The sequence below is a fragment of the Phaenicophaeus curvirostris genome, chromosome 10, assembly GCF_032191515.1.
Source record: "Phaenicophaeus curvirostris isolate KB17595 chromosome 10, BPBGC_Pcur_1.0, whole genome shotgun sequence".
Lineage (NCBI taxonomy): Eukaryota > Metazoa > Chordata > Aves > Cuculiformes > Cuculidae > Phaenicophaeus > Phaenicophaeus curvirostris.
Window position 1 is genome coordinate 1,490,463 of NC_091401.1, and position 26,341 is coordinate 1,516,803.

Below are 26,341 nucleotides of genomic sequence, written 5' to 3' on the forward strand. Positions count from 1 at the left end.
ATAGTATCATTTAGAACTGCCGCTGTTCCACACGGATCAAATCCATACTCCCACGTGGGCTGGAGCAGTCTGTCACTTAGCCCTATCCTAAGTGCTGGAGTGTGTTTTGGCTGGAATGAAGGTGAAAGGCAAAGGAGCAAAGGGAACTAAAGAAAAACAAAGCAGTCTTCTTTGTATTCCACGGACCTCTAAATTTTATCAAGTCAACTTCCATCCATTTTAGTTTAGTTTTAGAACTTTTGTTCAGGAATTGCCTTCCCTCTTTAGCTTCGGAGAAGGGCATAAAACTACAACAGCCAACTCAAACCCTTTTTCTCCTGCTTTCAAAAGCTATGCTCTTATATCATCCAACAGAAGGCACTGGTAAAAATGAACTTTAGGGTTAGATACAAGTTTCAAGAATTTCAAGTCATAACCACACTAAAAACTAGCTTTAATTACAAAGCACAGATCTCAAAGTGACCTTCAAGGACTAAGGATTCATCCTGGTGTACCACTGCACATCTCAGTTTATCAGAAGTAGGACACAGAATCATAGAATTACCATGTTGGAAAAGACCCACGGATCATCAAGTCCAACCATTCCCATCAATCACTAACCCACGTCCCTCAGCACCTCGTCCACCCGTCCCTTAAACCCCTCCAGGGAAGGGGACTCAACCCCCTCCCTGGGCAGCCTCTGCCAGTGCCCAATGACCCTTTCTGTGAAAAATTTTTATCTCATGTCCAGCCATTGTGACTTAAGTCACAATGAGCCACGATTAACTGAATCCTGCACTATACTCTGCGTTACCCATTTCCTACCTCAGACAATCTGAGTTCACTCACTGGATGCAGGAACAGACTGGCCAAAAAAGCCCTGGGCAGCCCAAGCCACGCGTGCTGCTGCTCAGCACAGCAACGACTAACTAAAAGCTCCAAATACAGTGCGCTTGGCTTGGAGCCGTTGTCATCTCTGCAGAGTCTGCGGGTTGGAGCATCCGATGGGAATTACCTGTCCTTTTGCAAAGCCGCACAGGAGCCTCGAACAGTCATTGTTGATACTGAGAGCAGAGATGGCCCCATACTGCGCCCCAACCGCAGTGCTGCCCAGGCACAGCCGGAGAGCCTGGTTTTGATCTAGAGCAAAACGATTAGTAAGAAATTAAAAAGAGAAAAAGAGCAAGGATTAAAATTAACATTGTGCAACTATTTACATATACAATTCACTTGGTACATTAACAAATCACAGGCTTACAGTGAAGCTCTCTGCTTGCATGGGTTTCACAGTTTCTGACTTGTGGCTCTTTGAACTGGGCTTGTGCACTACATCAGGCAGAAACAGATGGACGGTGATCTCCTGGAAGAGCCTTTGTCCTGCCTTTACAAATAGCTACTGACCTGCTGATCTACAACACTACCATGAGCACGTCTACCTCCTCCTCTGGAGCCCCTGCCTGGAGAATCGGGAAGGGTGCGATGCACATGCAGCATTAATAACCAGCTCCTGGGCTGCCCAGAGGCATCGGCCACCACCCCGGAACGGCCCCGCTCACTGTCCTCTGGCACTGACAACATGCAAACCGGCAAGGCAGGAGCCACTCATGCAGGGGACGAGCAGGGCAGAGTTACTGTACCTTTTCCTTTTCAGTCCACACAGAAAGGGCCAAAAGACAGAAGGAAAAGCCAGAAATCAACATGAAAGGAGTGAAGTAACAAACAGCGTATACGTGATACTCTTCAGAGACAGAACCTTCAGATTTGGTTAACATTTCCCCTTTTGATTTACTCAAATAGCTGTGAGGATGCTGCCATAGCTAGCGTTTCAAAACCAAGCAGTTTAAAAAGCCTAAGGAATCACTGAAGAAAAATGGGTTTATAAATTTGCAATTCATTTTATTGAAGACACAAAAAACAAATCCAAGAGGACATAAGACAGTGAGATACCTGGTAAAACTATTTTTAAATGTTGCCACAAGCCAGGTAATCAACTCCCCATTAACTTCAAAAACCAACCAAGGACAATGGTTCCCAAAATTTAGCTTTAATGCTGCCTTTAGGCACTCACACTGCCCTGCTCTCTCAAGATACCACGCTACTCCCTTACCCCAACAAAAACTCAGGACACTAACCGTAGGTTTACATCCAAGAGAGAAAACAAACAGTTCTACTCTAATCAAAATAATGTTTAAGCTACAGAGTAGTTTTCTGTCTGGAATGAAGCCTCCATGAAAAGTGACAGGTTTGAGCGAGTTCTGTTTGAGGACTAGTTTTTGAGTAGTGTAAAAAATTCTTAGCTCTTCTAGAAAGACAGAGAGAAACACCTCTAAAGTTTTTTCATTTATTGGTATCGGCTTGCTGGGAGAGCGCTTCTTGACTCCAGGGAGCAATCCTCAAGAAAAGTCACAGCACACAGCATAGCTGCTTGTTTGCACAATGCTCACAACTCCAAACAAATTTCAAAAAGAACTTTGTAAAAGGACTGCCCTTGTTTCTATTAAAAAACCCACAAGTTCCCCAAGCAAGCACAGCACTAGAAACAAGCTAAGGGTCGTATTCCCAAGGGACGAAAAGCTGCCATTACCCTAATGTGGTACCAAAGCATCAAATAGAAGATAAGCTACCTGAAAGATGAACAAAACACGAGTGCCATCTCTCCTCAGTTAATGTCAGATCACATAACCACCAGCCAATACCAGAAATGCAGATGGAAAGGCTCTGATGGGTTGTTAGTAATTGGTTTTCCCTGCATAATTGTCATAATTCTGTGTACACGCACATTTGCCTCTCGGGCAGTACTTTAAATCCACAACACTTACAGGAGGCCAAAGAACTGGCACCCAATCCAACTCTAATCCACGAGAACAATATAGTTTTTCAAAGCTTAGATGCTCAATCTGAGACCCGCCCCGTGATCATTTTATAAGAGCAAACAGAAAAAGCAGAATGGAAGCTACCCAAGTCTTCCTTAAAAAGGATAAAGCAGACAAGTCAAGAGGTACAGGTAGGCTTAAAAGAGAAGACAAATTAAAGAGCCGAAGTCAAATATATGAAAGAAAAAATACAGTTAAAAATGTGCTAGTAACACAAAACTACTCAGAGAAATTTCAACATCAGCAGCATTCAACCAGAAAATGGACCTATATTTTTGCAGGCAAAACAGGTGATGTTTCCATTGCACAGCAACCCATGCACACAGCTTGCAAAACTTCAGGGAGTAAATCTCATCCCAATTAACACACCTAGGAGAAAAGTGTTTTCATAAGAACGGGCAGACATTGATCAATCTACAGACATAACCTGCTGGTTTAAGATACAGAGTAAAGCCAAACCACAACACTGATCCTCTCTCTTGCTGATCCTCTGATCCTCTCAAGGATTTGTCTCCTTGCAGATGGATCAGAGTCAATTCCTGAATTTCAGCTACAGAACTGAAAGGAAGTTTGGTGATGGGAGAATAACGCAATGAAGGGACACAGAGGTGATCGAAGCAGGGGAAACCTATGGAGCAAGCCTGCAGGTGGCCTTCGTCAGGCACTCCCCTCCCCAAGGAACACATTTTCATTCCTCTAAAGCTGGCAGCTAATTACATCATAGGGGAGAAGATTATTAATAATATAATAGGGCAGCTATCATAAGTGGGATGTGTTCCTGCCCATCACAAGGGGGTTGGAACTTGATGATCTTTAAGGCCCCTTCCAACCCCAACTATTCTATCATTCTAATATTATATGAGAGGATGGTTGCGTACTGGTTCTGGGTTCTTCCACATGGAAACAGAATAATTTATATTTAAACACAGGAAAGGCTCTTCATACAATTGCCACAGTGCTAAATTGATTGATAGCAACGTGACAATCCCCAGCAAAGCAGAAGGAATATGTGAGTAAGGACAACTGAAATATTACTTGCACTTTTTCTCTTTACTGAAAGAAAAAAACATTTAGCACAAATAGAACATACTAGAAGCCCACCCAGCAGCTCTAATTCCAGCTAGGTTTTTTCATTGTTTGCATTTGGGATTTTATTATTATTAAGACACAAAAACCTCAAAACTTCATTTTTAACTTACCAAATATCAGTGCTAACCCATGGGAAGTCCCCACCGCGATCAGGTTCGATGCTGCCTGAAACAGTCATGCAAAAAGATCGAAAGTACAGGAAACGTCAGTCACAAATCCAACACTTAAACTCTCACGGTACTCATGCAATGTTTGTCAAAAGAGGAAGATTTAGGTGGTCATAGATAAAACCATTTTTTATGTGAAAGCTCCCTGCATGAAAGCTAGAGAAGTACTACACCTGAACAACCATCACACAGGTTTTTCCAAATTCAGAGGGTTGCCTTTTCCTCTGCTCTTTGAAATTCAAATGCTGAGTGGTACCCTCAGTGAAATTTCTTCTCTGTAAAGTCAGTCTCATTCTTCTGGAGTGGTAGCAGCAGAGTGTAAGCACTCAGAGGATTTTTCCTCACTCGGCTGCCACATCCGTGTCCCAACTCTTCTCTAACCCCGGGCAGCACTGGTCCCCTGGAGAGACAGCTCACAGCAAGCCCAGAGACTCCAGCTTCCTTCCATGGGAAATTAAACTTAGCTCCAAGAGTCTATCCCGCTTGCAAACCTGCACTCAACTAAATAAAACTGCACAGAAATCACGTAATGCTGTAGATAAATTAACATTGTTCTACTTGCTGTTTCTTAGCAAGTGTAAGTCTGATGAAAAAAATTAAGTGTCTCTGTGTCTGGAGTATGGAAGTAAAGTTGTTTATCCCACGTGCACGAGTCACAGGCTGCATCGAATTTTGCCACACAATCTTCTGCTGTCGATGTGACCCCAGCTTTTTTCTTTCTTCTTGTTAAACTAAAAGTATAATTTCTTGCAGGTCACTCCAACTGACTAAGCGCATCTTGAGTTTCTTCACGAAACACTAAAACTCATTTCACAAGGGCAGAACAAATACTTGCTGGATTTCCCTTCCTTAAAATGTTTCTCTACTCTTTTAACTACAGGCACCTTCACTTCTGATGTATTTTAATTAGCACATTTAACTTCAAGAAGTTTAATGCACATTGCTTAGCAGGAGTTCCTTTCAGATAGGCTTTTTGTGAGATTTTACATTTTAAGGTTACATTTCAGTTACATCAGAGCCACAGAGCTTTGGAAATCATCACTCTGTGAGAACTTCAGTTTAAGTTTCTTTAAAAAATTGTTAGGAGTCAAACCAGTAACTGGAAATGAAGAAATACCTGGGGAAATTCAATGCATTCAAGGGATGAACACTAACCTTACGGAGAAAGGCTGGGTGCTCAACTAACAAGCCCATGAGGGCACAAGAAAGGGAAGAGTGTAGGGTTTGGTCAGCAAAGGGCCACCTGGATGGTTAAGAAAGGCTCCAAGAGCCAGATCTTTTATGCTGCTCCTCCCACCCGTCACATTTGAAAGTTCTTAGCAAGCATAAGAAGGGAGATGCATTTATCAGCTGTATTAAATTACTGCTTTAACAAACTTGCATGAAAACTAACTATAAAGTATTTGAAAATTGCTAGAGTACTTACAATTGCAGTGGGCAAGCCAGCATCCACTTTGTCCTAGAAAAACAGGACACGAGTAAGAGAGACAGAATTCGCAACTCTGTACATGGTTTTAATAGCTAGAATTATGACACACAGAAAAAACAACACAAATCCCATCAGGGCAGAAATTGCTGAGGGAACCATTGGCTAGAAATACACAGAAGGGATGAGAAAGTGCACAGAAATGGATAGGGAGCAGAATATCCTGTAATTCCATATACCACACTGCAGCTGCAGCGAGCTGACTCACTACTGGCTAGGGATTACTAGTTAGCAGTTTATGTACCAAAGATGTCAGTATTATCCAGAACTGATAGCTGGGGAGAGAGGACATCACACACCCTCTTTCACACCAGAAGATGTTGAAATTTTTCCTCATGGGCACAAGCAGAAGACACTTACTGCTGCAGAGACTATTTGGGCAGAAATTCCTTTCAGAAGCGAGAGCCGTATCACTGAGCCATGGAGTGAGAGAGAATCTGGCAGTTTTTTCTTCCTAAGGAAATAAGAAATTAACCAAATGCGTTAGAGCAGAACAGAAGTTTGGTACTTTGCCTCATTCACTCACCAGGTGAGTTCTGCAGGCACCCATAACCCCTGCAGCTTCCATTCTCATTCTTGGGGCCTATGTGCACAGAATTAAATCGACATGAGCTTATCAGCAAAGTCTGCTCTGTACCGCTGTACCTGCATAATGTTTGGTTTTAATTCATCTCCCGGGGAAAAAAATACAGTTCTTCAAACAGAGAGTTTCAAGCACATTATCTGCAATCTTAGAACTTATCAATAAAGCCTGAAAGCCACACTTTTACTCTCTAATTAATCTTCAGTGAGTCAGGAAGTTTCAGCCTTTAAAGGTAAATGTCTAAGGCAAATAAACAACTGAAAAAGGCTCGTTAGCAGACTACAAACCCCTAGGAAAACCAGATGCATGCTTAAAGAATAGCATTCAATTGAAACAGGGTCGATCTGAAATGAAAGGTGCTTCTGATCACAGAGAAAATGTCTTTAAATGTAATTAGCATAGAGGGGACAGTTATCAAGAGAGCATTGGTACAGTGCTGCACACACAGCACAGGGAAAATCCCAGGGAAGTTCTAATCTGGTCACGAAGCACACACACCACCAGAAAGCCAAATTTCCAAAACTAACACACAAAAATATTTGCTTCTTATCCCTAAAGAGGCGCACAAATAGTCAGCTCACACGTAGGCTGAAGAAACACGTTGTTAATAGCTTACGTTACAGCCAAGGAGCCATAAACAAGAGAGGCAGCTTCACCCAAAGACGACAACAACAACACTTCCAAGATTTCCTGTCCACTCTGAAGTGAAAAATATTTAAACCAATCCAGCTTATATTTCACTCAGTACAAACCATGTTATTTGAAAAGGGGGCAGTAAGCCAGTCCACAACCCCACACCACCAGAAACCATCACATAGAGCATTTATATCCTGTACAACTGCTCATGCACCAATCGACTTCTTACAGCACACAAGGCAGCCATGGGAGTGGCTCAGGATGTAGGATCAGGTTGTCATGTGAGCAATTAATGAGGTAAGTCAGCAGTACTAGAGATAATTATCACATTCCAGGCTGCTTTTAGACACGAAGGTTAGCATTCAGTTTACAGGAATGACAGCAGTTCACCTGCCTTTTAAAAAGCTGCCTGCAGACTCTGGAAGTCAGACACACCCTTGAAAGATTTTCTTTAAAGTCATCACAGTTCAGTGTTTTAAAGATTCCACTAAAATCCAGAGAAATTTAAATACTCCATTTCCCACAAAATGCTTTTATGGCTCAGACAGACTAGCCCTCCATGCAAAACCAAATCCAACCTCTGCCTACTTCATCATGAAGGAATAACACTGCTCTGCCTGAAGTAGCTCCACCAGAGCCCCTGCAGCACCTCCCTGGGACCTCAGCACTCGGATACAACAGCAGGAGACAAAGTCCACAGCATTCATCTGCTCCTGGGATTTGGGATTCCTACCCAGGGAGCAGATGAATACTGTGCTCATAGCAAAGCCCAGGGAGAAGATACCTTAGGAAATTCCAGCTGTTCTTAGCTTTGAATCATCTTTCTATCCACCCGAGAAAAAGAAGAACTAGTTTTTAATGGATATAAGGAACGCTCCTTGAAAAACTCTTTAACCTCCCAGGCTATCAGTCCTGCAATACCTTTTCAGGTGTGTGCGGTCCCCGCTGTCGGAGCTCGCTACAGAAGACGTGTCATAGGAGTGCGCATCCGTGTTATCAACGCTCAGGAGAAACGGATCCTCCAAAACAAAAGACTCCTCTTCATCATCAGTCTGAAGGAAGAGAACCAACAGAGCTTACTAATGTCCTGAAACATCAGCAAAACAGCATCGATTACACAGAAAAATGAAGAAGAGGGCAAAACAGTCTCCTACGTGAAACAAAGGACTACATATTCTTTTACTAAACTGTTTCTGTGGAAGAACCAGCCTCCAGAATTCACATTAATCACAGAGTGGGCTGCAGAGAAAGTTATTCATAGAATCATAAAATAGTTTGGGCTTGGAAGGGACCTTAAAGATCATCCAGTTCCAACCCCCCTGCCATGGGCAGGGACACCTCCCACTGGATCAGGTGCCCAAGCCCCATCCAGCCTGGCCTTGAACCCCTCCAGGGATGGGGCAGCCACCACTGCTCTGGGCAACCTGGGCCAGGGCCTCCCCACCCTCATTGTGAAGAAATTCCTCCTTATGTCTAGTCTAAATCTAAATAGTTGCCATATGCTACCCCCCAACGCAGGGGTAAAAATAAACAGCAAAACACCAGTGGCTATTCCTCACGCTCCTGGACTGTATCTACCTGTGCCTTTAATACAGCTTTTTAAAAGAACTGTCACCTCTCCCAGGCTCCTCTTCCCTCCATGCTGGCTTCCCATCAGGAAGCCCAACTGCCAGCCTCCTCAGTTTGTTAGAAAACCTGTTTTCTCCACATTTGCCTTTACTTCCATCCCTTCTTCTCCTTTCTAAGAATCGTGCGCTCACACGGCTGTTGTAAGAACTGCCCTGAGACAGACAGAAGTGAGACAAAGTCAGTTCTCCCCTGCAGGGAACATTCAGTGTCGGGCAGTTCATTGCTCCTTCCAGAGGGACAAACACAAAGAACGTGTAACATCAACGGAGCTGTGAAGAATCTAGCTCTCATTGCCTCCCACAAATATAGAACTGCCCAGAATTCATTTATTTTTAACTAAGAAAACAAAACACAGTTTCTTGGTGACCTTGACCTTTAACGATGATACAGCCTTCAGGTGGTGACCCCAACACACAGCTGAACGTGCTTACGTGTGATGGGAGTCCTCCTGCTCCAGCTGGGGCTATTTCAGTTGAGTAAAACAAAATTCCTTCTAACACACCCCACAGCAATTCATGAAGCAAACATACATTGCGTTATGTTCTACATCAGTAAAAGCTTCAGCCATACTCACTAGCCTTCCTTCCACACGGATACATGCATTCTAGTAGCAGTTTCCCTCCTAAAATGAGGTAAAATTTTATTTATATGGACTGGGAGATGTTTTCTGAACGGGACACGCTGTATCAAGGAGGTAAGGAAAAGGACCCGGCAGCAACCTCTCAGCCATGACATGAATTCCTGGAAGATGAGCTTTAAAAAGACAAGGCACGGTCTCTCTACAGAGCAACCAAGGAAGGTCAAACCGATATTGTAAAAATTTACGGTGAGGGTGGTGGGTGCTGGTCTCTTATCCCAAATAACAAAGAGGAAATGGCCTCAAGTTGTGCCAGGGGAGGTTTAGATTGAGTATTAGGAAAAATTCTTCAGTGAAAGAGTGGTGAAGCTCTGGAACCGGCTGCCCAGGGCAGGGGAGGAGGCCCCATCCCTGTTGGGGTTCAGAAAGTGCGTGGCCGCAGCACTTCAGGACACGGTCAGTGGGCACAGCGTTGGGCTAATGGTCGGACTGGATGAGCCTAGAGATCTTTTCCAACCTTAAGGATTCTACTCTACAAGTAGAGAGAGGTCGTGAAGCTATGCAGTATTTTTTCCCAGAAAAAGAACCTCAGCAGAGGCCAAGGAGTCCGTGCTGCCTCACCTCCAGCCATCCCCGCAGGAGCCGGTCTGCGTCCAACGAGCACTCACCTCATTCAGGATGCTCTCCAGGGTTGGAGGGGTATCCACCTGAGGAATGTCGAACTCCTTGTCATCGATCTGGACATCAGAAACTAGAGTTTAGATCCCATACTCCACCTTCCAGGCAGCTTTTTTAACTAAAGAAAATTGCAGCTCTGCAGGCGCTCCTTCCCACATCCCTTTGCCCAGGAGGGCACTGCACCCTATGGATTCTCCGACATCCATGGGGGGGGGGGAATGCAGGAATTGGGTGTGGGATGCAGGAATAGGAGGGGGAGGATGCAGGCACAGGACGGGGGGGGAAGATGCAGGAATTGGGGAGGGGGGGATGCAGGTGCCGCCGCCCCTCCCCTCGGCCCCCGCCCCGCACCAGCTCGCTCCGGCAGTCCAGGTCGCGCTCGAGCTCCGCCGCGCTCAGGCGGGCGCCGGGCGGCTCCGGGCTCGGCTCGGGCTCCATGGCCGCCGCGGCAGCGCCGGGAATCGAACCCGCGGCAGGAGACGCCCCCGGGAGAAGCCGCGCAGGCGCAGCCCCGCCCCGCCCGCCTTAAAGGGACCGCGGTGGGGAGAGGGACAGAGAATCACAGAATCGTAGAACCACCAGGTTGGAAAGAACGCACCGGATCATCGAGTCCAACCATTCCCATCAGTCACTAACCCATGTCCCTCAGCGCCTCATCCACCCGTCCCTTAAACCCCTCCAGGGAAGGGGACTCAACCCCCTCCCTGGGCAGCCTCTGACAGTGCTCAATGACCCTTTCTGGGAAAAATTTTTTCCTGACATCAAGCCTGAGCTTCCCCTGGCAGACCTTGAGGCCATTCCCTCTCGTCCTGTCCCTTGGGAGAAGAGCCCAGCTCCCTCCTCTCCACAACCTCCTTTCAGGTAGTTGTAGAGAGCAATGAGGTCTCCCCTCAGCCTCCTCTTCTCCAGGCTAAACACCCCCAGCTCTCTCAGCCGTTCCTCATAAGGCCTGTTCTCCAGCCCCCTCACCAGCTTCGTTGCTCTTCTCTGGACTCGCTCCAGAGCCTCAACATCCTTCTTGTGGTGAGGGGCCCAGAACTGAACACAGGATTCGAGGAGCGGTCTCACCAGTGCCGAGTCCAGAGGGAGGAGAACCTCCCTGGCCCTGCTGGTCACGCCGTTTCTGATCCAAGCCAAGATGCCATTGGCCTTCTTGGCCACCTGGGCCCCTGCTGGCTCATGTTCAGTCCCTGTCAACCAATGCCCCCAGGTCCCTCTCCTCCAGGCAGTTTCCAGCCAGACTTCTCCCAGTCTGTAGCTGCACAGGGTTGTTGTGCCCCAAGTGCAGGACCCAGCATTTGGCCTTGTTAAACCTCATCCCGTTGGTCTCAGCCCATGGATCCAGCCTGTTCAGATCCCTTTGGAGCCTCCCGACCCTCCAGCAGATCCACACTTCCACCCAGCTTAGTGTTCTCTGCAAACTTGCTAAGGGTGCACTCGATGCCTTCATCCAGGTCATTGATAAAGAAGCTGGACCTGAACAGGGCTGGACCCAGCACTGAGCCCTGGGGAACCCCACTTGTCACTGGCCTCCAGCTGGAGTTAACTCCATTTCCCACCACCCTCTGGGCCCTCCAGCCAACCAGTTTTCCACCCAGGAGAGCGTGTGCCTGTCCAGGCCAGAGGTGACAGGGAAGAGAGGGAAAGAGGGAGAGAATGAGGACACGGAGAGGGGCATGGAGGGAGAGGGAGGTGGAAAGACAGGGAGAAAAGGACAGGGGGTGAAAGATGGAGAAGGGAGAAGGGGAGGAGGATAGAAGGACACTGGGGAAAAGAGAGAGAAGGAAATGGGGACAGGAGGACACAGGGACAGAGGGACAGAGGGAGAGAATGAGGACAGGGAGAGAGGGAGAGGAGGATGGAGGGACACAGGGAAAGAGGGAGAGAATGAGGACAGGGAGAAAAGGACACAGAGACAGGAGAACAGAGAGAGAGGGGGACCGAGGGACAGGGGGACGGAGGAAGAGAGACAGCAGTGCTACCACACAAAAATCCTTTTATTTCATGCCAATTCCCCCACTTGCTCCATGCCGACAGCTGGGAAAGCAGGCCCAGGATCAATGGGTGCGTTAGCCTAGCAAGGAAAAAGGGGAATAATTCCTAATAGGTAAAACAATGAGACAGAGGTCAGCGTGCTCTGCTCCCTTCCAGCCCAACAGCCCCTTCGCTAAAGCCAAGCAGGGGTTGCTGCAGTTCCCAGCGTTTTGGGGCCCGTGATTCGGTGTGCACGGTGCTCGCCTGCAGCTGCATCTGGCACAGCCAGCGTGAAGCAGGAGAAAAACTGGGAGAGAGGAAAAAGCCTCTAGGAATACATGACTAATTCCGGACAAGGCAGGAGCTGGTGTAAGGAGGTTTGGGGTCCAAGGGTTTGTGTTTTCTTTTAAAAGCCAGTCAGAAAAGCTGAAGTGTTTCAGTTCCTCAAGGCAGAAGACCCTCACCCAGCTAGGAGGCATGGGAAGGGGTCAGAACTGACAACTGTAAAATGAAACACATGCGGAAGGATAAATCTTGCAGTTTAAGGAGGTCAGACACCCCAGCTACCCTGGTCTCTTACTGGTGCCTGCATACACTGCTTCAGGGTGACATTCCCCGTGTCCTGATGCGTCAGAGGCTGGGGGCACAGCCTCTGTTGTGTCTGATGGGAGGAACAGCCCTGCTCGCGTCCAAGTAGCCACAGCAGTTGAACTGTCATTTAGGATCCCAGCTTTAGCAGACACATGCTAAGGGCACAAAGAGCATCCTACAGCTGTGCCTGCCTTACCTGTTCAGCCTGCCCGCTGTTCATCCTGAAGAGCAGCCACGTTCCCCTTCTCTTTGGAGAAGGCTCTGCCTTGTACCTAGCAGCAAGAGCACATGGATGAACAAGGAACATCCCAAGTGTCCTCTTTCCCTCTAGGTGAGCATCTGCCACACAGTTCCTCACTCTCTACCACCACCTGAGCAGGAACCAGCCCTCCAGCTGTCCATCAGCTCAGTGGTGAGAACAGAGGATCTGCCTGTCCCGGGTCACCAGGACACAATCCCCCTTTACAGCTTCCTCCCTCTAGGAAGTCTCCACAGCCCTGCAGACACTCAAGCAGCACACTACCCAGATTTGAGAGCCAGTCCAGACAAGAGGACAGGATTTTAGCAATGAAGTAACCATGCTTGAGAGCTCTGCTGGCAGTGGGGAGCTGAACCTTTCCTCTGGTACACACACATATCGGTATTTCAGGATTCAGTGATCTATTTACCACCACACACTCTCCTCTGCGCTCTAAATCCTTCCTTTCCACAGCCAGCTTTTCCAGGATGGTCTTCTGCAGCAAGGAGGCATTCACTCCTCTAACAACAGCTACTGACTCTCCTCCCTGGAAGGGGTGAGAATCAAGTCAGTCAGTAAGTACTCAGGCAGTGCCCTCTGGGCTCTGAAAGGCCCCACAGCAGCACATCACCTACAATGTTATCTACCTCCTCCCAACAGAGCTGCTCTGCTCCAGAAAAGGATGGAACCTTCAAAACAAACTTCTTCATTGATCCTGATCAACCAAAGCAGCCTGTGAGAGGAGTGAGGTCCTGCAGCAGCAGGAGGCTGAACCTGAAGACCCCACAGGACAACACACGTGTCCACATGCTAACGTGGTGTGAACACTGCTCAGGAGGACTCAGCCAGGCCCAGGACCCTGCAGACACTCACCTGCTTCGGGATCTCTGGGCCTGAGTCACAGGGATTTTGATGCCTAAGGGCCATGAAGCATAGCCAGCTATCACAGCTGCGTGGGCTTGACAAGCATAGAATGGTTTGGCTTGGAAGGGACCTCAAAGCCCATCCAGTTCCACCCCATTCTGGTTTTTGTTTTTTTAAATGAAACAAAATTGCATTATTCTGTTTCTTGGTGGTAAAATAGAGGGTATTTCAATGTAAATGCTGGCTGTATATTCTTATCCAAGCAGCACTGGATCACTAGTAGATACCGCCAGACATAGAATGAATAAAATGGTCCTGTCACACATGAAAGAGAGAGAGTATCCCTCAAAAACCTGTAACCTGATCCAGTGGGAGGCGTCCGTGCCCAGGGCAGTGGCTGGAACTGGATGCGTTTTAAGGTCCCTTCCAACCCAAACCACTCTATGAAAAAGAACAGTTCCCACCAGCAAATCATGTTTATTGCTATGCGGCTACTGTAACACTATTTTCACTCACTGCGTAAAACAGAAAGACAGGTTCGCATTTTCCTCTGTATTTTTCCAGAGCATCAATGGAATCAGCTTCAGCCTAGAAGGAATGTAAAATAAAAGAGGTGTTTCTAGAAAAAGTGTTTCTGCTTCAGAGGAACAGACATCCAGTGGGAGGTGTCCCTGCCCATGGCAGGGGGGTTGGAACTGGATGATCTTTAAGGTCCCTTCCAACCCAAACTACTTTATGATTCTATGACTGTTATAATTTTAGCTGAATATTGGAAAGTTCAATTATTTCAGTCATTAGTTGCCTGCAGACGTTAGGGGACTGGATATTTTAAGCAGTGCTGAATTAGATCTTACCACAGCAAAATGCAGAAGATCGCTGCCAACTTCATTCCTTATTTTGCAGAAAAGATCCACTACTGTTTTGCATGGACCGCACCAGGCTTGAAACACATCAACAACTGCAAGCAGGAACGTTAGTATGGATGAGATAAGAACAGGTCAGGTTAGCCAATAGGTTGGTTGCACTTTTCCCCGTTGCAGCATTCTCATTTGGAAGGGGACTGCAAAAGGGTCCTAGTGTCATAAGGAGAACCTTGAAATCCTGTAAGGACTGAGATCTCCCCCTCTGGTGACCTCTGCGGCACCACCCTGGGGAAGGAGATTTGCCTCACGTCCCACCAGGGCTTCCCAAGCTGCAGCCTGTGGCTGCTGCTGCCACAGTTCTCTCTGGAGTGCCGCAGGACCTCTGTTGAGCGCAAGAAGGGCTATGGAGTCAGCTCTGAATTAGAAACTATCACATGCTGCTCTCAAGGTTTCCCATGCCAGATCAGAGGACAAAATCACATTATAAAATAGTGAGCTAATAACAGCGTTGTAGAGGAGTCCTCAGAAGAAGCACTGACACGGCTGGGACCCTGGGGCTACTGGATCTTCTAGGGAAAACTGCTGCACAGAGGTAGAGCACGTGAGGCTTACCTTATCATCCCTCTAACCTCCACTGTTGGGAACATCCCTCTAACCTCCACTGTTGAGGTTTAGGCTAGACGTTAGGAAAAAATTCTTTACAGAAAGGGTCATTGGTCCCTGGCAGAGGCTGCCCAGGGAGGGGGTTGAGTCCCCTTCCCTGGAGGGGTTTAAGGGACGGGTGGACGAGGTGCTGAGGGACATGGGTTAGTGTTTGATGGGAATGGTTGGACTCGATGATCCCGTGGGTCTCTTCCAACCTGGTTATTCTGTGATTCTGTGAACCAGGGCTGTCCTGGCACTGGGGACACTCCTGCTCCAAGTGGGTGGCTGGGCTGGATGGAGACTCCAGAAGCTCCTGCACCAGCACTGCCTTTGACTGCATAACTGACCCACACAAACAAAGATGACTACAACCTCCAGCCAGTCTCACCACTGTTAGCCTACTGACAGAACAACCATGTCCACAGTTAATGGATTCCTGGCAGTCCTGGTGTCCTTCTAACACAGCAAAAAGCAATCTAGTATGCTGACCAAACCCTTACCAATGAGTCCTCTGAGACACAGCGTTTCTTCCCAAAGCTCCTGGCTATTGATGTTAATCTATATGAAAATTTAAAGACACAGTAAAAACAACAGCGAAAGTCGTCCTATACCAGCTGGGTGCTGCAAACACCCCAACAGATCACTTCATGCTTGCACCGAGATGGACACATCTGCCTCAAGAGGTGTTAGCCTGAGCGCTCGGGAAACTCTTGACTGGGATCCTCTCACCAAGCTGCGCTGACATGGGTGGAAGAGCTCTGAGAACAAACAGCTCAAGTCAGATATCCTCACTGCCAAACTCTCATTCCTTCCCCGCTGACGCCAGCTCCCAGAGACCCATCAGCAAGTAGGCAAACTGCAGAACAGCTTGATGGGTGAGAGGCTGAGGTCATCTCATATGAACCAAGGAAATGGAGATGGAAACAGTAGCAGCATCCAGCCAAGAGCAAGTCCTCCCCTCCTTAGTGGCAGCAAGTACTTGAGCAGTCTGGCTGCCTGGGGACCCCAGACTCAGTTTGCAGATTAAGAGTTCTTCTCGGGGGGGAGCGGGGACACAGCCCCCACATCTCATCAGGGCCGCTGGCTGGCTGATCAGGACCCTAGCTGAACCCCCCAGGCTGTGCTGTGATGGTGCCAGGGGGAAGGTCTGTGAAACATCCGTACAGTCTCAGGTTTTTCCTGGTTTTATGGCAACACGACCCCTTGTGGGGCCATGCAGCAAGATCTGAGAGCAGGGAAGAGCTCCAGATGTTTCTCCTGTGCTTTGGCTTACCATGCATCCCTGCAGTGCCAGTTCCCTGCTTCTATGTGTCCTCTGAACAATTGTCCCACCAAACAGACGCATTTTCATCTACGAAAGCAGCCAAACCCACGCCAGTTGGCAACAGCTGCGAAACACCCCCCCAGCACGCTCCTGCTGCACCCACAGCGTGGAGTTGGAGGGACAGAGGTAATTGTGTTTCCCCACACCTCCTGCCTGCTTTCAGGAACACCGTTCCACGAGGACCTCACAGTACGGCTCTGCCAGCAGAATCTGAGATACCCCGAGACTAAACGTCATCCTCCGCACTTCCTATGAGTTTAAAAGGTACTTTAAAAGCCTGGCTCCTACTGACCTGCAGCACCATCTCCTTTTTCTGCGCAGCCATCCTTCTGTGGGAACAAGGGTCCTGTGAGCAGCACTCCTGAGGGAAAAGCACTTCAGACCTCCACTAATTGCAGGAATCCACCTGCTGGCCAACCTGCATCCCAGAGAAAGCTTTTTACCTGTCGTTGCTCCTCCAACCAGCACACGCAGGCCTTTAGCAGGAGCCGTGGTGGAAGGAGCAGGATTAGCAGTGCCCAAAGCTCAGACGTGGCTTTGTTTGCTCCCTTTCCCTGGAGATCAGGTGCTGCTGCAGGCCCTGAGTTGCTACTCACTCTTAGAGCCTCGCTGAAGCGGCCTCAGCCGGAGCCTGGCAGCACCCCAATGCTGCTATGGCAGCCCCGGCAGCGTCCGCTGCAGCCAGGAAGCTCAGCTCCATCTCCTCTTACTCCCCACTCCAAGCAGCAGCAGCCGCAGCCCCTCCAACTCTTCTCTGCCTGCCAAACCTTCCCAGCCTCTCCCAGCGCCCTGGGGACCCAGCCCACCACATGCTCCTGGCTCTAGTTTTCCCTTCCCACCCAGACTAGGATGCCCCCAGCAACCTTTTTTGTAGAAATAAACCTCCAGTAGAGTCCCGACAATTTTAACCACCACTGAAATTCTGCATGATTATGCCTAACCTGTGCCTACATTTTCAGATAACCCAAGACAGTCCTCTTAAACCCATTTTCTAGTCTTCGAGAATCTAATCTCATGCACCTCAGTTATTCTACCTGCTGTCCCACTGCTTCAGCAGCTTCACGGAGCTGCAGCATCTGCTACAACAGCCGAAGTCTGCAATGTATTTTTAACAAATGAGATGTCTGCCTTACAGATCTACTGGCACAAGATGCTCACGAGCAGGTCACTCGGCTTCTTTCACTGTTATAACTGCCAACGTGGGATTAGAACAACAGCCACACTCTAAGTCTCACTTGACTTTCTGTGAGGGAGAGAATTACTGGAGGTGGGGAGGAACTGAGTGCACCAGTTGTCTGACAACTAGCATGGTGAAATCCATGCACAACTGCTCACTTTCTGACACACGTAACCTCTGAGAGAAGGATCCAGGTATAAAAAGTGGACATATTTATCAAAACTCATTAGGACTGGTTTTCAGAAGAGACACGGCACAAATCCCAGTGGTTTCTACCGCATCCAGACAAACTCTATGCTTGCAACCCTGTAATTCACAATAATTCTGCTCCCTCAATAAAGATGGTAAAGACCAGCAAAGAGGTTTGTTCCTGCTGTGCCTCTCAGGCTAGCAACCGTCAGTCTGTAGAGGAGCTGGCACAGAGAGCTGAGATTTCTCCATGAAGTTGAGAAAAATGTAGATGTTCTGGTAAAGTTCTTTTTATTTACAGTATTCTTCTGTTTGTACATACCTACAGCAACATCAAAAAGTATTCACAAAGCTTAACTGAATGTAAAAACGTTCTCATCCAACAGTTCATCCTATCGATATCCGAGGAAAACATCAACCATCCTCATGCAGCAACGAGATTGTCTGAGCATTGTTTTTAGGGTTTTCTGGTAGAATTTTAGGAAACCACCTCAAAACACGTACACAGATCCTTACCTTTTTTCCAAACACCTTTAGGCACCAAAGTTTTATAGAGTCAAACTCAGATTTGCTTTTAGAAATGTGAACTGGGGGAAGATGAGGCGAACACATACATGAGAACTCGAGCTCCTCAATGTACCCAGCAGGAGCACGTATTTAGAAGTCAGATGCATGCAGTACAGTTTTGCACTTACAATATCCACCTCGGTTCAAGCAAAACCATATTTGACTGAGTTTCATAAATAAGACTTCAAGTCTGAGGTACTGATATTTACCACATTCTCACGTATTTTTACTTCCCCTTTTGTTCAGCCCCCAGAATTTGTCATGAAAAGTTTGCAGAAGGATGTTAAAACCTGCCAGTCATTTACTGCAATGCCTGGGTAAAAAATGTCAGGTGCTCGCTTTTATTTGTCTTTCAAGAGTGGAAGAAGTTACATGAAATATTTATATTCTCCTTTGCAACCAAGCGGTAACAGTTGTCTGATACACAGCACATTCAAATTCCAGGCCAAACTGTGGTCACGCTTTCTGACGCAAGTAGTTACCTTGAAAAAAAAGTAAGGCTATCACAATTTGACCTTCTGATCAGAAGTAAGAGATAGTTATCAAAATTGGTTAGCAAAGTTACAGACCCCTCTTCTTGCTGCAGCCTTCCTGAAGTTCTGTGTAACAGAACAATTTGGTTTAAGACATCGGCTGCAACCTTTAGCGTGCCTGTTAGTGCTATGTAAATATAGTGTTTGGAGACTCTGACAATTAAACTATGGTCTAACTGAGACCAGAAAGCAGACTCGGGAAGAAAACAAGAACCCTGAAATGCACAAAGGGCAGCTCCTTGCTGCTCTCACTTCTTTCTGTGCATCTTTGACTCCTGAAGCCACTGCAGGCTCACGTTCCAGTCTGATCTCACACAGCTGCCTTCACTTGTACCCATGTATTTCTCTCCACAGTTGCAGGCACGACTTCAGGAACTCATGGACAATCTAAGCTTCTGAAAGCAGTAAAATCCCATCACTTATTATCTGGGTATCCAAATCCATGCAAGTGTGTATATCTGTATATATACACAAAATTTGTAGCAACATTACTAAGCCAAAAAAACCCATAAAACCAATCCCCCAGTTTTTCCATCCCTTCCCCAACTTAATGCACCCAGCTGATATTTTGTGGAAATAATATGTAAGTCACTTAACTATATCTGGAGGTAAAGGATGCAAAACAAAAGCAATCCCTTCATCACTGCTTGCCAGCTCCTTCTGGTCCTGTGAAAGTACAACTTGGGCATCACACCATTTGCTGTACTGAGTAGCGACCACCAAGCACTTATCACCAGTGAAATAAGCCAATCCTTCAGCAATCTAAGCAAGTTCTCGGCTAATAAAGCGATAGCTTATGCCTGCTGATATTGCAGCCACCTCTTCCTTTCCAGAGAAGTCAACAGTCACGCTAACTCCAAAATATGAGCTTTTCTTCTAAAACCGTGATGAAACCCAGAACAATCCAGCTAACTCGTTCCATGGATCTGAGCTTGTCATCGGTACCAGGTGACCTTGTATGGCAGTAGAAAACTCTTGGACCTTGTCAGAACAGAATGCGCTGCTTACAGTTTGGGGACTACTGTCTCCCTCTATTTTTCTCTTTAAAAAGGAATTATAATGTAAGTTAAGCTGAAGTTCAGAAATGCATATATTTTACTTAAAAACATTCATCTGTTCAAAATTCAAAATAAACTTTATGGGATACAACAGTTTGGTTTTGTTTTTTTTTTAAATAACATTTCATTCAAACTGTATATAATTCATTGAAGTATTCGTACAGCAAACAATGGTTAACCCTTGAAAACCTGTAGAAAAAGATTTTCACACAAAAAAAAGGAAAACCAAAATTGAGGTATCACACCCACACGCGTTCACCCGAGCACACGCACACTCTCGAGCACACCCGCACGCCCTCACACACGCAGGCTGCAGCAAAAGCAGAAAATTGTAGGCCCAAAAGGAAAATGATGACTGATTGTTCTATCTGAAAGTCCAGGTAGCTCAGGGAGAAAAAAAAAAAAACCAACAAAAAAACAAAACAACCCCCCAAGAGTCCTCTGAGTAAAGAAACTACCTCAAGAAAATTCTCAAGTGCACTGGAGACCTGATCATTTAAACTGTTTCTGCAAAGCAGCTCCCTGCACCTGAGAAAAATGCAGCCCAAGGTGACTTGTGCAAATATAGGGAGTCAGGAATATCTCCTGCTGTTCCTTAAGTAGACATGAGGGGTGTCCATAGGTTCAATTAGTCTTTGATCATGCAAGATACTGCTGGAGTGCTGTCTTCGCCCTGCAATAAAGGAACAAGCTGTTAATTACTGGTCTTTGGTTTTATCACCAACAGCTTTATAGGCAAGACCACGCATTATGGGAGCAAGAGGGAGGATGCACGAGAGAGGTGATGGGAAGCCAAGTGGCTGATGCCTTCCACCAGCTCGTGGTACAAGTGCTCTGTGCAGGCTGTAACAATTTAAGAATCTACCTTGCATCTGAGATGATCTAACCAAGTATATAAAATGCTCAGCATCAACTGAGAAACTTTGAAGCACGGTGGGGTTTAGGATGTGTATTAAACTTCATTATCACACACCTCATGAAAACTCAGAAAAGCAGTAACAGTGAAGAGCAATTGCTGCTCTGTAATACCATGAAAAGCAAGTCTTACAGGTGAGAAATGGAATAGGTGCCATAGCTCAGAACATCCTAGAAGCATGTTAGTCCTGTCAGGAATATCAGCCCTACCACAAACAATGAGGTGAGAGGGAGGAAACGAGCAACAACAGCCGGTGTAATACTGGAATTTAAGTAATCTAACATTGTGCAACTTCTTTGTTAAGGGAAGAACACCCCCCATAATTCTGGGTTCCAGTATCATCATAATTTCAGCTGACTGAGTGTTTCTTACCACCTGAAGTGAACAGCTTTGCTTTTCCTTTCTCTCCCACACCTCCCAGCTGTGCTGTTCACAACCCTGACAGACTTTTTCAAGATCCAGTAAAACTCCAAAATCCAGAGGAAGATTATTTATTTTGTTCTTCCAAGTCTCCTATATGTTCACAAGTCATATAAGGGCATTGAGGGGGCCGACGAGGCAGAGCTGGGACAGGGTAAAGTGGAAGCAGGCAGCCAGAAGAAACAGGAGGGACAGTGACACGCAGCAGTACTAAGCACAGTCAGCTCCCTATCTCTTAAAACCAAGGCTGAAGCAAGGCCCACTTACCAGAAATTATTTTCACTAGTCTGAGTTTTATGCCTATTTCTCGCTGTTTGGAAAACCCTGCTCAGTTTTTCCATAATTTTCTGTGAACCTGCTTATTGACACCTATAAGTTCCTGATTATCCCCTTCAATACTAGTCTGGCACAGATTTTAATTGGAGAAGTCCTGGATCTACTATAAAGAAGTCTAAGAACATTGGAATTTCTTTCGTAAAAACAAGAAACCCATAATTACTCTATTTTAAAACACTGGGCAGTTTTGAGTTGCGTTGTCTGTGCATGGCCTCTTCCAAAATCAGATCATTTCCTTTATTCATCAAAAAACAAATGCTGTTACGAACTATAGATGGGATGAATGCAAAAAGTTGACATAAAAACCCGGAAACTGTCCTTCGGTATTTTGGTTCTGCGTGTTTGTGAAGAAGCAAGGTGATCAATGCGGAAACTACAACAGAAGTAACACAACAGGTACAGTTGAGCTTAAGTTTAGAAGAATTTAATTGTGATTAACCTGTGGTGATCCTGTATTATCTTTTTAATTCAGTGTTATGTCATGGCTTACCAGTGTTTCAATTCTCTGGAACTCCATTAGTAGTCCCAGGCTTACACAAATTTTTGTCTATCAGCGAGATAGACAAAGTTGGTGTAGTTATTTTATACTATTGAGAATTGCGGTAGAATTTGTTACTCCTGAGCTCTTTAAATAATTGTTCATTACAATTTTTTACACACTGTAAACCTTGGTTCAATTATATCGTTTTTCTGAGGACTTTTTCTGTAATAAAACTATTTTTAAAAAAATATTTCCCTCTGATCTTCTTTTTGGATTTTTCTTTATACTCACTTGTCACACAGATTTGGATCCGATGACTGACTCAATTTATGTAGAATATCTACTATTCCCATGTCTCGCAGTTTATCTTGGCGTTCTTGTGAACCTACAATAAATCACATTCTTGGAAACAGCACCAGAAATAAAACATTTGCCGAACACAACAAAGGAGCAGCAGCAGAAACCAGCTTAAAGGAGGGATATGGAACACTGTTCAGCTAAAAGACAGTGACGGGAAAACTCCCTCAGCTGTGGCTACTTCCCAAGGGAGCTCTGGTTTCCTTTTTTGCACTCTGTGCATAGACATTTAAAGATAAGAAAACTTTGAAAGCAAAAATCTGAAGCACACCATCTCCCACTAGTCCTTCCCTTGCCTTGTCCTCCAACTCCACGCTGCTGCCTCTATCTGTCCTCTCCACTCTCAACACGCACACCTGTTTTTCAGTGCAGCAGCATCCTTCAGCTCCCTCCTGGTTATTTTCCATTGTTCCAGGCTATGACTCTTCTTACCAAATGCCTTCCCCATTCCTTACAGTTGCACCCACAAGTCCTTTCAGTCTCATTGCCCAAGTCATCCCTGCTGGGGAAAACATCTTTGCAACAAATCCCCTTTCTAATCCGTTCATCGCCTCCAGTGAACCTGCTATCTTCAACAAGTTTCCACAACTTCCTTAAGACTTGGAGGCTCTCTTACCAGGATTCCAATACACCCCAACTGTTTTCAGGCTTTACAGAAATCTTACAGGTAGAGAATCCCCACTGTGTGATTCTTCAAATCATATTTATTGACACTCCATTCTTATGTCGCCTCTTCTTGCCCAAGAGCAGCTCTCTGCACTTTCCTCAATGTTCTCCTAACATGAGGGTGGTGAGGCCCTGGCCCAGGTTGCCCAGGGAAGCTGTGGCTGCCCCATCCCTGGAGGGTTCAAGGCCAGATTGGAAGGGGCTTTGATCACCCTGATCCAGTGGGAGGTGTCCCTGCCCACGGCCACGGGTGGAACTGGATGATCTTTAAGGTCCCTTCCAATCAAAACTATGCCATGATTCTATTATTCTAACCACTATCGCATATTCCATAGTATCCCCATAATCACGTTTCCCTTTATGCTTTGGATCCCACTGCAAATATTGATTACCATGCAACATCAGCCTCTTGATCAAGACAGTAATTTGTACATGTGTTTATAATAAAGAGGCTTTCTTACCTTCTTCTTCGTTCCATATGAGATTAGATATACAGAACATGGCAGCGAGCTGAAGTTTAGCATTTGAATGACTCTAAATATAAAAAAATAGTACTCAAGTTTAGAAGAAGAAATCCAGAAATTCTCAGACTTAACATTTTGGCATTCATCCTGTAATAAATAAGGTAGTGAAGCTGGGACTAATTCTCATCTGCAACCTCTCTCAAAGACAGTGCTTTAACAAAAGGCACTTCAGCAGTGTTCAGTCACTTCCTTCCAAATATTTACGGAGGTCTACACAAAATACCCCTTTTCTAAGATTGTGAAACTCTTTCTGTGTAGATTTGTTACAGGTATTGCTTATGTCACCGTAACATTCTTATAGGAAATAGCCACTGGATTTTCCTTTTAATCTGATCCTTGGTACACCTCTGCCACACAGAACCGCACTGCACGGCTTCTTGAGCACAACCGGCTACAGGAAAATTAAGAGCATGACACCCAATAATCTACACAACAAATGCTAAAGTACCCTCTTTTCATTCCCACAAAAGACCATTATAAAACATTTAAGATAAATTCCCCATACCATGTAGTATTTGATTTTCTGCAGGATGTCATCATTGGTCATAATCAGTTCTTTTGCTGTCGTTCCATCAGCTATATTGGCAAGTATACACAGGGTCTGAAAGAGAGGAAAACCATGAAGTTATTTGGCCACAGATCACATCCCCTGATTTATTCAGTTTCCCTGACAGCTTTGAACTTGTGACAAATCATTTCTTTAATTAGTTTTAATATCTTTAATCTGGAGTTACCAGCTTGCTTACATCTGGGCCCAATGCCAAAGAGTTAATAGCTGTGGATGAACAGCCTTGGCAAAAAAAGCAGGCTGCCAGCTTAAAATAAAAAAAAAGCAACACTCATCAGTTAGTTTCAATGAGTAAAATGTTAAGTCTCTCATGGAAATATATAGCATATAGAAAAAATTGAATACATTGGAAAATGTTCTATTCTGTATCAGTGGCTAAGGGAGAAAACACCATCTAGCTCTTCAGGCCAGGAAAAGGAAAGAGAGAGGCCTACCTGCTGATCTACCAGAGGAATCATTTGTTTTCAACAAGTCTAATCACCCATCTTGCCTGCAGAGACAACTCAAACTGCTGACACATCTGGTTATTTCCCCCAGAATACCCTTGCAGACCTAGGTCCATGCTGGCGCTACATGCACGTGGCGTTAAGACTTGCATAGGCAGCCCTCCTGCTTCTCAGGAGGCACACAGAGAAGCTCTATAAATCCTTCAAAGAGCTGTGGAAGAACTTAACCATCTTTTCTGGACACGTAGGGATGACTATGGGAGGACACCAGAGAACGATCAGCGCTTGTATGATGACTGTGTCTAAGCTGCACTGTGTTCACGTCAGCAGTTGCAGAGGTTTATTAATGTGAGGCTGCTAATCATATCCTGATGAGCCAGTCGGTGACAGAGATAAGCACTGTCCCACTAGAAGTACGGGCTCTTGCCTGTGGGCAAGCAGTACTGGCTGTATGTCTTGATTCTGAAATCAAACCAAGTTGCTGATCACACCACAGGGACACAAAAAATGCTCTGCATATAAAGGCCTCAAACCCTAAAGGCTGCATCCAGCCCCAGTCTACCAACCCCTTCCAAGAACATTCCTCAGGTACACTGATTCCACTCAAAAATAATGCCAAGAGGCCTGGCAAGGTAAATAACCTTCTACAGCAATGAAGGCCCCTCCTGTCACTGGAGCTGTATCAGGAAGAACTATTTAGAAAGACCACTGACTAATCCTCAGCTATTTCAGAACCATGCTACCACTAAACTTGCTATCAAGAGTCTTTGGGGTCTTCTGCTCGTTTTGCACTTAAATAGCCATAAAAGGCCTGTTTGCCTTCAGCCCGCTCTTCACCGAGAGGAGATTTAGACCAGTCTGGATTTAGCTGGATTTTTACACTCCTTTTCCAGGCTGTTTGCTACCAATTATCAATCCTAAATCAAAGCAATCCTCTGGACTCTCCCACAGCTTCTGGCTGCCCCTGTTCTTCATCACCACGTGCCCTGTATGAGGAAGAAACAAGGTTCTCCAATTGACTGTCTTGTCTCTCACAAGAGTTATTCAACCAAATTCCAGCTCTCTCTTCTGCTTTAACACCCCTGCCGCAGGTATATCCCTGTACGATGGTCCCTTATGCTGTCATCAAGCCAGGGATGCTTTTCCTACTGGCCACCTCCTCTTTCCTTCTCCCTTTTCTCTCGCACACTGCTGTTCTTAAGTTTTCATTTGTCAGGGCATGACGTGCCTCCCCACTTCTTCCTGGGCCGGACTTGCATGCTGTTTTGCCTGCTAGTGTCCCTCCTCCTCTCATCACCGCTGGCTCCTGCAGGCACTGAGGAACAGCCGAGCTACGACATCTCGAAAAGAACGCATATTGCCACCAGCAAGGCAGGCAATGACAGTTTTCTTCATTACCAACTGCTCCAGTGGATGCTGTAGGAGCAAATAACCATGATGCTTTCCTCAGTGAGAAATACTGGCTTCTTTCTCTTCCCTTGTTCCTCTTATCCCCTTTCTGATCGCCTTAGATTGAACTCTTCTGCTCCCACATACAGTGTCCTCCTCGCCACCAAACTTACATTTAAAAAACCCACATTCTGACACCAATTCAAACACAATTGTAATACTCCATTAGAAAGAAGAGCATTCTTGTATGCACTAAAGTCGTTATTAATCTACTGATCCCAGTAAAACGTACACAGCACATCGCAATCCTAAAGCAAAAAGACATGTTGAGAAGAGCAGGCATTTTTAACTGTTTCTTAATATATTCTGCCAAGGCAACGTGGAACAAAAAAAGGGTACCTGCTCTTTGACTTCTATGTTGTGCTCTCCTTCCAGAATGAGGGTCACTGCTTGCATGATTTGCTTCCCGTGAGTGCTCATTATATGGTCTATGTGCTGCCAAAGCAAGGATGGAATAC

At 46.0% G+C, this 26,341-nt stretch overlaps 3 protein-coding genes across 5 annotated transcripts in view; all 3 read right to left on the minus strand.

Moving 5' to 3' along the window:
• The window catches only part of VPS8 (VPS8 subunit of CORVET complex), a 72,413-nt gene extending 62,222 nt beyond the window's left edge, over nt 1-10,191 (minus strand). The window contains exons 1-7 of the mRNA XM_069865005.1: nt 10,049-10,191; nt 9,688-9,756; nt 7,735-7,865; nt 5,955-6,048; nt 5,535-5,567; nt 4,052-4,106; nt 995-1,119 (exon numbers count right to left, since the gene is read on the minus strand). Of these exons, the coding sequence (XP_069721106.1) occupies nt 995-1,119; nt 4,052-4,106; nt 5,535-5,567; nt 5,955-6,048; nt 7,735-7,865; nt 9,688-9,756; nt 10,049-10,135 (594 nt within the window). The 5' untranslated portion in view covers nt 10,136-10,191. The remainder of the gene's footprint in view (nt 1-994; nt 1,120-4,051; nt 4,107-5,534; nt 5,568-5,954; nt 6,049-7,734; nt 7,866-9,687; nt 9,757-10,048) is intronic.
• A 1,506-nt stretch (nt 10,192-11,697) lies between these two features.
• NME9 (NME/NM23 family member 9) lies at nt 11,698-16,547 on the minus strand. Its single transcript, XM_069864895.1, has 7 exons — nt 16,489-16,547; nt 15,373-15,430; nt 14,219-14,322; nt 13,881-13,952; nt 12,931-13,047; nt 12,459-12,534; nt 11,698-11,771 (listed from the first exon to the last, which is right to left on the minus strand). Exons 1-6 carry the CDS (start codon nt 16,519-16,521, stop codon nt 12,463-12,465), a joined length of 456 nt encoding a protein of 151 aa, XP_069720996.1. The 5' UTR covers nt 16,522-16,547; the 3' UTR covers nt 11,698-11,771; nt 12,459-12,462.
• A 1,289-nt stretch (nt 16,548-17,836) lies between these two features.
• The window catches only part of ARMC8 (armadillo repeat containing 8), a 62,308-nt gene continuing 53,803 nt past the window's right edge, over nt 17,837-26,341 (minus strand). For all 3 annotated transcript variants that reach the window (XM_069865050.1, XM_069865049.1, XM_069865048.1), the window contains 5 exons: nt 26,223-26,318; nt 23,926-24,021; nt 23,358-23,430; nt 22,165-22,258; nt 17,837-20,393 (listed from right to left, as the gene is read on the minus strand). In XM_069865050.1, coding sequence (XP_069721151.1) covers nt 20,360-20,393; nt 22,165-22,258; nt 23,358-23,430; nt 23,926-24,021; nt 26,223-26,318 — 393 coding nt within the window. In that variant the 3' untranslated portion in view covers nt 17,837-20,359. The remainder of the gene's footprint in view (nt 20,394-22,164; nt 22,259-23,357; nt 23,431-23,925; nt 24,022-26,222; nt 26,319-26,341) is intronic.